The following is an 11,144-nucleotide window of genomic DNA, read 5'->3' as shown; positions in this document are numbered from 1 at the left end:
GGGAGATTATCAGGGGTCTTGTTTGTCTTCCATTTCCTAATAATTGCTCCCACAGTTGATTTCTTCAAACCAAACTGCTTACCTATTGCAGATTCAGTCTTCCCAGCCTGGTGCAGGTCTACAATTTTGTTTCTGGTGTCCTTTGACAGCTCTTTGGTCTTGGCCATAGTGGAGTTTGGAGTGTGACTGTTTGAGGTTGTGGACAGGTGTCTTTTATACTGATAACAAGTTCAAACAGGTGCCATTAATACAGGTAACGAGTAGAGGACAGAGGAGCCTCTTAAAGAAGAAGTTACAGGTCTGTGAGAGCCAGAAATCTTGCTTGTTTGTAGGTGACCAAATACTTATTTTCCACCATAATTTGCAAATAAATTCATTAAAAATCCTACAATGTGATTTTCTGGATTTTTTTTCTCATTTTGTCCGTCATAGTTGAAGTGTACCTATGATGAAAATTACAGGCCTCTCTCATCTTTTTAAGTGGGAGAACTTGCACAATTGGTGGCTGACTAAATACTTTTTTGCCCCACTGTATGATAAACAGAGAGTAGCAGTAGCGTAAAAGAGGGGTTGGTGGGTGGCAGGTGGCGGGACACAATGCAGATAGCCTAGTTAGCCAATGTGCAGGGGCACTGGTTGGTCGGGCCAATTGAGGTAGTATGTACATGAATGTATAGTTAAAGTGACTATGCATATATGATAAACAGAGAGTAGCAGCAGCGTAAAAGAGGGGTTGGGGGGGCACACAATGCAAATAGTCCAGGTAGCCATTTGATTATGGCTTGGGTGTAAAAACTGTTGAGGAGCCTTTTGTCCTAGACTTGGGACTAGGTACCGCTTGCCATGCGGTAGTAGAGAGAACAGTCTATGACTGAGGTGGCTGGGGTCTTTGACTATTTTTAGGGCATTCTTCTGACACCGCCTGGTGTAGAGGTCCTGGATGGTAGGCAGCTTCGCCCCAGTGATGTACTGGGCCGCACGCACTACCCTCCGTAGTGCCTTGCGGACGGAGGCCGAGCAATTGCCGTACCAGGCAGTGATGCAACCAGTTATCTTCTTACTTGGATGGCAAGGAGATTCAGGTTTTCATAATGGCTAGCGTAAACATTAATTATACATTATTTTTGTATTATAATCTGGGATGACACCCATATGGTAGACCCCAGTCAGTGAGGTTAACTTATATATATTTAACTGTCACGCCATGATCTGTTTCACCTGTCTTGTGCTTGTCTCCACCTTCCACCAGGTGTCTCCCATTTGTCCCCATTATCTCCTGTGTATTTATACCTGCGTTTTCTGTTTGTCTGTTGCCAGTTTGTCTTGTCCCGTCAAATCCTAACCGCATATTCCCATGCTCTAGTTTTTGTTTTTCCTAGTCTCCCCAGTTCTGCCCTTTCTGCCTTTCCTGATCCTGCCTGCCGTCCTGAACCTGCCGTTGTGTACCTGCCTGACTCTGATTTGGATTATGACTGTTTGCCTGCCTTGACCTACCTTTTGCCTGCCCCTTGTACTATAATAAACTCTGAGACTCATACCGTCTGCATCTGGGTCTTAGTTAACCCAGATGGTACACTTTGGGGGCAAGTGCTAGCAACAACATTGAGTGGAGCAGCTTCTATCTCAACGCCATCAGACTGTTAAATAGCCATCACTTTGCTGCTTCCACCCAGTTATACATAGACTTGAAATCACTGGCCACTTTAATAATGGAACACAAGTCACTTTAATAATGTTTACATAGTTTTGCTTTACTCCTCTCATATGTATATACTACATTCTATTCTACTGTATTTTAGTCTATGCCACTCAGACATTGCTCGTCCTAATATTAATATATTCCTTAATTCCATTATTTTACTTTTAGGTTTGTGTGTATTGTTATGAATTGTTAGATATTACTTTTTTTTTTTTTTTTTTTTAATTTTACCTTTATTTAACCAGGCAAGTCAGTTAAGAACAAATTCTTATTTTCAATGACGGCCTAGGAACAGTGGGTTAACTGCCTGTTCAGGGGCAGAACGACAGATTTGTACCTTGTCAGCTCGGGGGTTTGAACTCGCAACCTTCCGGTTACTAGTCCAACGCTCTAACCACTAGGCTACCCTGCCGCCCCACTGCACCCACCCTACTGCACTGTTGGAGCTAGAAACAAGCATTTCGCACACCCGCAATAACATCTGCTAAACATGTGTATGTGACCAATAACATTTGATTTGGAGATTTCGAAGGGTGTGGATTGACAGGTTGGTAATTAGAGCCTATTGAGCATCTAATTTGTATAATCTCAGACACCCAGCATCTGTCTACAATAATTACGACCTTGTGACAGTTATTACTGAATCAGATGCAGCTGAGAAGAAACTAAATACTAAATTGGTGAATTGAAACACTAAATTGTTGAATTTAGTGGAAACTTGCCCCTATGTAACAAACATGGTAACAAGCATTTGTTGTTACACCTCTGTAATTACAGAATGAAATTACCACCAGTTACATGTTATTACAGTGTAACTATGAGTTATTACAATTAACTACACTACCTGTTACATGTAATTACACTGTAATAATGAAGTTTTACCTTTTGGACTTCATATTGCAAATGTTCTTCAAATTTTTAGGTTTGACAAAAGTTTGGTTAGGCATTTGAATAAGACGAACGTTTTTCAATGTGACACACAACGCGCCGGCGCAGTGAGGTCCACGTGGTTGAAGAGCAGTATCTGATTGAAATGGAGGACTCAGAGAGGCATAAAGAAGCTTGCTCGCTTTTTACATTCAGATAGTTAGGTTCATTAGCGACGTTTTATATTATTGACTCTATTATATTGTTTTGTTAAACTGCTATTATGGGAAAGTCAAAGGTAAGCGGTTAAGTAGATGTTGGCTAACGTTAGCTAGCTAAAGCTTTCTAAATAACGTTAGCTATCTAGTTATTGACACGATTATTGTAAACTGAATAAAGTTACTGGTAACTATATTTAATATTGTCTCATCTGCATGTGTAGTTAGGTGGATGAAAATGATGTTTTTATGAGAATATCTGAACAATGATTAAAATATTTGTAACTGATTACATCCACAACGGCGTTAGCTCGTAACAGAGCGAAATATCGTGGCCATTTAAACGAACGTGTTAATTCAATTTCAGACCAAAAACCAGAAGAAGTCACGTTTGAGTGCGAACCATGTGGTGGAAGAGGTGTTCGGTGCGGTCCCTCACTCCTTCGTGTTTCACGGTTGCCAAGTTGTCAAGAATGTCGGTCAGCTAGTGGAGAACATGCGGCGCGTCGTGGAGCCCTTCACTGCAGAATCCCTTAAGGTCCGTTTGTTCATGTCATGAAACTCAAAGCTGGTATTTATAACTGACTTGAATCAAAGTGACGTTACTGCATGCCACATTTGTTACTTAATATACGTGTTAATTTTTATAAAACTTTCAACCACTGTTCTGAGTTTATACATGGAAGTGTGTCTTGGCTCATAATAGATTGCATTTGAGGTCTTGCCTGCTTGTGATTGACAGGTGAGGAAGAAGAATGTGCTGAAGGACTTTGTGGCTGTAGCAGGGCCACTGGGAGTGACACACTTCATGATCTTCACCAAGACGCCCAGCAGTGTCAACATGGTAAATAAGTCTGCAAACACCAGGGGTGTATTCATTATTGAAACCGTTTTACTGTTTAAGAACCATTTACTGTTTAAGAACCAAACTGAAGCAAATTAAACAGGGAGTAACATACTTGATTTTGTAAAGTAGAAACTCATATTTTTCTTGTCAAAAAGTATGTTTTGTTATATATATTTTTACCCTTAAAGGGTTTTGTTTGGCGTAAACAGTTTATTTTCCAACAGACAACATTTTGCAACACCTGTTGCGTTACTGTACCACAAGGGGCTTTAACAGTAGACACTGCAGCTGCTCTAAACCCTTGGCCTTTTCAAAGGCAGGCAAAGGGAATAGCTTTATGATTTATCGCTATTGATCAATGAAGTATATGCTGTGTTAGTCACCTCCTTAGTTATTCCAATTGCTGGTGCAGATGATGAGTTATGAGAATATCTGAATTCATGATTAAGATGTTTTATCACTGATGCATCAATATCTACAGTTGGGCTGTTTACTAGATCCTAATGGCAAATTAGCAAGTGTATGAGTATTTTTTTTCTCTTTCCAGGGGCTTGCTCGGCTGTCTAAAGGCCCTATGCTCCATTTCCGGGTGACCAAAGTGAGTACACAAACCCATATGACTTACTGTAAGAGATGGGCTCAAAGGATGACAGATTTTGACGTGACTGTTCGGTGATATATGTTCAAAGTAAACGCACTGATGAGCCCCAATACTAGAAACAAGCAAATATAGGGGTTTGGGCTTCAATTGCTTTTCCTGAATATGTTTTTAATCGTTTTAGGTACTCCCTTATTAAAGATGTGGTCTTGTCACTGAAGAGGCACAGAATGCATGAACAGCAGTTCACACATCATCCACTGCTGGTCCTCAATAACTTTGGCTCGGAGGGCATGCATGTCAAACTTATGGCCACCATGTTCCAAAACATGTTCCCTTCCATCAATGTGCACAAGGTATGTCAAAGGCACCAGTACCTGGATTTTTGCTTTATTGGGGATTTGTGAAATATGATGATAGTACAGTCTTCTGATTATCTGTGACAATCACTCAAAAGTAAACGCTTTCTGATATCCCACAATCTTTTTATCCTCTTATTATATTGATGAGAATCAGATTAGTATGCATTTTAACAGGTTTGCTTTTTGTAGGTAGCCCTCAACGCCATAAAGAGATGTACTTTGCTGAACTACGATCCAGTGTCTCAAGAAGTTGAATTTCGCCATTAGTACGTATACAAGATGTTTTGTGCACTCGTTTTAATTCAAGGTGGCTTGGTTACTCTATAGGAAGACTGCTTGGGCTCAGAGGATGACAGATTGTGATTTGACTGTTTAGTGATGTATATTCAAAGTAAACGCACTGATGCACCCATCATGCAGAATCCCCCCCAGTAGCTGACTAAATGGTTCAGTCCACACTCATCCTTGTCCTTTTCCCTATCCCCCTCTGCAGCGGCCTGAAAGTAGTCCCGGTGGGCATGAGTAGAGGAGTGAAGAAGCTGATGCAGGAAAAGTTCCCCAACATGAGCAAGTTTGAGGACATCAGTGAGCTGCTGATGAAGTAAGAGCCCTGTCTGTCAGTCCTATCAGACTGCAGATTATCTCCTGCTGTACTTGATCTATCTGGTCTATCTGCATGTGTTTGGGTTGTCAATATTGCTTTGATGAATTTGAACTGTTTCACAATGTTATTTGGGTGATACTACCTTGTCTATGCTGGCTGTGAAGTGATCTACCTACAAAGTCATTCTGATTTGGCCAGCTGTTATGTGTTCTCTTACCCTGCTAACTTTCTTTCAGAGGAGCTAATCTTTCAGAAAGTGAAGCAGAGCAAGATGCAGATCACAACATAACGGAACTGCCACAGATCTACTCCGGGCGTGGTAACATGGAGTTTCAACAGGGCGCTGTGAGACTGACTGAGGTGATTACCATGGTGACTTAGTGGCTGATCTTACTGATATTACATTGTAACCAGTGTTTCTATAGAATTGTCTGCTCCTGTGTTGGCAGTGACTATAAATGCTAGGTTTATAGCATTAGTTTGTCTTGTCATGTTCTGTCCATGGGATGTACATGATGAAAAGATATCTATGATTACCTGTGATATTTCACAAAAGTAAACGCTTACTGACACATCCTGACATTTATCACCATGGTGCCTTCAGCGGTTGATCCTACTGATGTGACATTGTCAGCCGTTTCTGGTAGGGTTTTACAGCATCAGATTGTTTTTTCTTCAGATAGCCTCACGCATCACCATGCAGCTGGTGAAGATCGAGGAGGGAATGGGAGAGGGGAACATTCTCTACCATGCAGTCAGTAAGTACACCTGTCAGTTTCCTGTTTATTTAACTGTCCATGGAATGTACATGATGAAAAGATAACGACGATTACCTGTGATATTTCAACAACAAAAATGTAAACGCTTACTGACACATCCACTGAGAATGGGTGTTTCTGTTGATTGGTCATGGTGAAATGCTGATACAGGCACTCTGAATGTATTTTCTGATGTCTCCAAGACTGAGGAAGAGCTTCAGGAGATCCTGATCCGAAAAGAGGCGCAGATGAAAGAAAAGCAGGAACGGAAGAAAAAACAAGAGCAGGATGCTTCCCAAAAGAAAGCTTTGCGTGAGGAGAACAAGTGAGTGTTATAGCACATTGTAACTGCTATTCATTCTACCTGAGTTGGAGTGGAACGGTGATGTTTGTTTCTGTAATGTCAGGAAAAGAAGCATGGCGGGCATCAAGAGGAAGCGCCAGGAGGAGGAAGAGCATGACCCTGAAGTGGAGGATCCCGGGAACCAGGATAACAGGTTGTTGAATCTGACGACGAGGCAGAGTACTACAGACAGGCTATAGGGGAGGAGCCAGATGATGGTATGTACTCTTTCAGTACTGAACCAAATCTCAATAGTTTGTGTTTTGTTGTACTATATTTTTGTGCTACTTTGGCAGACAAAATCACCTTCTATATTTATTTTTCTCCCTCCCATCTAGATATGTTCCCTGCAGCCAAGAGGAGGCAAAGACCTGAAAGGCCCTCAGGAGGAACCTTCAAGAAGAGGAAACCGTTCTCTGGCGACGACAGGAAAAACAAATATGGTTCCAAGTCACCTCATAGGTCTGGTCTGAGAGGGAAACCCAGAGACCGAATGGGGGGTGACGTGGACAGGAAAGAGGGAAAGAGATTTGGTGATGGGGGCAAATCTTTTGGAAAGATGTCACCAGGGGGCAAAAGGTTGGGAGGAAAGACATTTGGTGATGGGGATAAAAGATTTGGAGGGAAGTTTGAGGGGGGCAGTAAATTTGGGGGTGATAGGTGTTCTAAGTTTAAGGGCAAACCTCGTCCTGGTGGTTTCAAGAAGGGTCCTAGAGGGGCGAATGAGGGCTTCAAACAGAGGAAGGGGAAGAGCTGAGCTTCATAACCCTGGATTGATGCGTGCTGAGCGCTCTACCCTGGTAAAACATCAGGTGGCAGTATGGACTCACGCTTGTGGTCACTGCAGTTTCTGATCAACATGAACAGAGGAATGTATTCCTTCATGAAAGGACATTGGTATCGCCACAAGTCAGCTGGAGGACTGGATGAAAATGCAATGATGTAATTTTGTGCCTTGTGAACATGTTTATAAAAAATATTATAAGCATTGGCAAATAAATAGCTGAATACAAGGTACAGCTCAGTTGTGTGTAGCCTTTTTATCTTGGGGCCGACTCATGTAGCCTCTGCCACAAGCTTTCACTTCAAATCGTGATCGTAAACTGGAGCCGAGGCTGATGCACATGAGACTTGAGTATGGAACGCCATTTGGGTCTTTGCGTGTCAAAAAGATACACATAAAATAACACTATTTGACTTGTGTCAAAAACCTTCTTGACCAATCGACCTGAATATGACTCCACGTCACATAATTTAACACGTTTATTATTTTTTTACGGTGTTATTACACATTGATTACACTCACTCGTAATTCATATGTTACATCGATTCACCGATACGCATGCTATGAGTCATAGATTTTTGTCACTGATGATCTACATTTGCATAAAGTGTGTTCGGACTCCGCCCAATTCTCAGGTACTGATGACAGACGTTCACTCACCTTCTGTTCTTCCGAGGTAAAATAAGCTGTCCAAATGGCGTTCCATAGAGTTGTCACCTTTTCATTTGGTACTGTGCTACAAATAGAACAAGGGGCATGCAGTGTTGGTCACATTTCTTGAAAATGCCTACAAATGGGTTGATTTGGTTGGATGGAAGGTCAGAAAAGGAAGTGACTGCTTTAAATCTTTGTACATGTAACTAACCTATCATGGGAAGTTCTACTGGTCTCTGAACGTCTACCCCAGGAAATGTAGCCTTATCTGTCTGTCAATGAGTAAGTACTAATCTGGCTTTATTCTGAGGTCATTGCCATTATACATTTAAATATCTGTAAAGTGTAAGGACAGAAATGGAGTAAATGTGGACCGTTTATAATTGACCACCTGTTTTTGAATACTGGTGCATACTTCTGGTGTTTGTGTCTGTTGAATAGCCTGGAGAAGTAACATCAGAAACGGTCTTGTGGCTTTTCTTAGAGAGAAACTATATGGAACTTGTTTTAGGCTCCATGGGGTGTTTTGGACAGACATTCTGTTGGTTTAAGATTCACACCACCATGGTCCATGGTACTTTAGATTATTATTTGCTATCCATTGCACAACATTAGTATGGAGAACTGCAGTGTGTTTTTATTTATTTTTGACCACAGATGTATATTTCTGATAAGACAACAGCTCTGAAGATATCTTAAACCACTACTAATACTATCAATTTATTACATGTATTGCGACAGAATGATACTGATTGACGTTATGAACTGTTATGACTGATGTATTGGCTGGCACAGTGCAAAGTTCCCCTTAGGGGATCAGGATGAACTGCATAAAAGAATGGTTCTCCACTTCAGAATATAATGAATATATTTATCCTTTTTCTTCCACAGAGATGAACAAATACCACTATTGGGAGCCCGTTTGCACAGCCTTTTCCCCTCCTATTTTCTAATCTCCCACAGAAATCAATACACAAACATGGATGCAGTTATTGCCTTCAATGTACGGTGTTGAGTTCTGCGTGGCGTTGGTTGGTAACCTGTTTGCCCTGAGACTCTTGGCGACCAGGGAGAGGAACAACTGGCACACTGGTGTGGTGCTGTCCTGTAACCTGGCCATCAGTGACCTGCTCTATGTCCTCACCCTGCCCCTGCTCATAGTCTACTACATGCAGGACAAGAACTGTCTGTTTGGGGTGGCGGTCTGTAAGATAGAACGCTTCCTCTTCACCTGCAACCTGTATGTCAGTATCTACTTCATCATGTGTATCAGTGTGAACCGCTATGTGGCCATTGTGTACCCCTTCTTCAGCCAGAACCATGTGAACCCAGCCAAAGCCAAGGCTGCCAGTGTCGTCATCTGGATCTTTGTGACAGCCATCTCCTCTCCTGTGCTGAAGTTTGCCTCCACATGTCCAGAGGGAATCAACAAAACCCGTTGTGTGTCCTACCCCTATTGCACCAACAATGTTGCAGTTGCATACACTCACTTGTTTTACAAAGTATTTCTATCTGTGGCTGGGTGTTTTATTCCCTTCCTGGTCACATTTGCATCATACTGCGCAGTGTTGAGGACGGTGTGGAGGAATGGGAATATAACCTCCCTGGAGAAACGGAAGGTGGCCCTGATGGTGTTTGCAGTGGTTGTGATGTATGCCATTTCCTTTGTGCCTTATCACCTCCTCCAGAGCTACTATTTCTACCAGAAGGTTGACGAACTTGGCTCTGTCTGCGACTGGGTGTACAAGGCCTACCAGGTGTCCAAGGGACTGGCTACACTGAACATGTGCATCCATCCACTGCTCTACATGGCTGTGTTTGGTAACATCCGAGTCACCTGCTGTGGAAGGAGCTCAGCAGATATGGCAATGAATAATACATGAACAAAATGATGCTCTCTCTGCTCTTTGGATGCTTGCACTTATGGTGTTTCTGATAAGCAAGTGTTACACACAGTTGATGACTTATCTGTTAATAACTGCAGCTATATGCACTTCCTTCCAATGTTCTGATGTAAGATGTTTTTGATGGTCATGTTTCTTTTCATGATATCTAAACTATGCCCTCTTCTATATTCATTATTACAGTATCAAATAATAGAAATTGAACATATTCAAAATAACTATTTGAAATGTAGCTACATTACAACATAAAAACGTACAGTTTTCACATGATGAGAAATATATTAACACCAAAAGCACTGGATAAAAAGTTATTATAACAACCATTTATGCCCTAGGAGACAGTGGATGGAAAAGCGTGCTAGTTTGAAATTAAAAAGAGTCGCTGTAGCTATTGATAAAGAACATCAAGACGATGCAGCTGCTTTAGAAGTGGGATGCACTGTTGAGCGTTACATCCCGAGGGGTTCGTGCTGATTGTATGGAGATTGTGACAGCCGTCTCTTGTGAGGGCAAGAACAAGATGAATGTGAGAAGTGCAGCATTATCATAAGGTGATGTATACATGGGGGAATGGAGGGAAACGTGAGGCAGATGAGGTCTAAAAGAGAGGGAGAAATAGGGTGAGCCTAAGTCGGTTAAAAATGGCGGGGAAAAGGGAGATGGTTTTTTAAAGAGGAATGGTAGAATGTGTAAGCAGAGTGAGTTGTACGCAGGATTGAAGACAGGAGGGGAAAGGGAAGTGAAACAGGGCGAAGTATCAGAGGCGCAATGGCGACCTGTCATTTGGGCAGGAAGCTCCACCTGTTTAGTAATATTTTTTTTTTTTTTTATATATATATATATATACACGTTTAGTGTGTTATTTTGGCATTTATGTGTCACATAAATGTTTACAACTCAAACAAAACATTTGTTAGCAAAATGTATAATTGTAAACTGGGTGGTTCGGTCCCTAAATGCTGATTGGTTCCCGAGTGGCGCAGCAGTCGAAGGCACTGCATCTTATTAGTGCTAGAGGCGTCAATACAGACACCCTGGTTCAAATCAGGTTGTATCACAACCGGCCATGATTGGGTGTCCCATAGGGCTGCGCACAATTGGAACCCGCTTCGTCAGGGTTTGGCTGGTGTAGGCTGTCATTGTAAATAAGAATTTGTTCTTAACTGACTTGCCTAGTTAAATTTAAAAATATACAGTTGAAGTTGGAAGTTTACATACACCTTACCCAAATATATTTAAACTCAGTTTTTCAGAATTCCTGACATTAAATTCTAGTAAAAATCCCCTGTCTTAGCTCAGTTAGGATCACAAACTTTATTTTAAGAATGTGAAATGTCAGAATAATAGTAGAGAGAATGATTTATTTCAGCTTTTATTTCTTTCATCACATTCCCAGTGGGTCAGAAGTTTAGATACCCTCAATTAGTATTCGGTAGCAGTGCCTTTAAATTGTTTAACTTGGGTCAAACATTTCAGGTAGCATTCCACAAGCTTCCCACAATAGGT

The 11,144-nt window shown here is 41.5% G+C and overlaps 2 protein-coding genes across 2 annotated transcripts; both read left to right on the top strand.

Annotated features, from left to right (window-relative positions):
• The first annotated feature begins 2,705 nt into the window (after positions 1-2,705).
• On the top strand, positions 2,706-7,108 carry LOC139421284 (peter pan homolog). Its single transcript, XM_071172013.1, is given in 13 exon segments — positions 2,706-2,864; positions 3,152-3,322; positions 3,527-3,628; positions 4,179-4,228; positions 4,414-4,585; positions 4,781-4,857; positions 5,085-5,192; positions 5,432-5,555; positions 5,875-5,953; positions 6,149-6,278; positions 6,361-6,449; positions 6,452-6,514; positions 6,635-7,108. Coding segments are annotated over 13 exon segments (1,599 nt in total). The 5' UTR covers positions 2,706-2,849; the 3' UTR covers positions 7,054-7,108.
• Positions 7,109-8,717: 1,609 nt separating this feature from the next.
• On the top strand, positions 8,718-10,353 carry LOC139421283 (purinergic receptor P2Y11). Its single transcript, XM_071172012.1, has one exon. The coding sequence runs from the start codon at positions 8,718-8,720 to the stop codon at positions 9,615-9,617; it is 900 nt and encodes a 299-aa protein (XP_071028113.1). The 3' UTR covers positions 9,618-10,353.
• The last annotated feature ends 791 nt before the right edge of the window (positions 10,354-11,144 follow it).

Source organism: Oncorhynchus clarkii, chromosome 12, assembly GCF_045791955.1.
Source record: "Oncorhynchus clarkii lewisi isolate Uvic-CL-2024 chromosome 12, UVic_Ocla_1.0, whole genome shotgun sequence".
Taxonomy (NCBI): domain Eukaryota; kingdom Metazoa; phylum Chordata; class Actinopteri; order Salmoniformes; family Salmonidae; genus Oncorhynchus; species Oncorhynchus clarkii.
The sequence above is the reverse complement of the archived record's forward strand: the minus strand, read 5'-3'. Positions and strand labels throughout refer to the sequence as shown.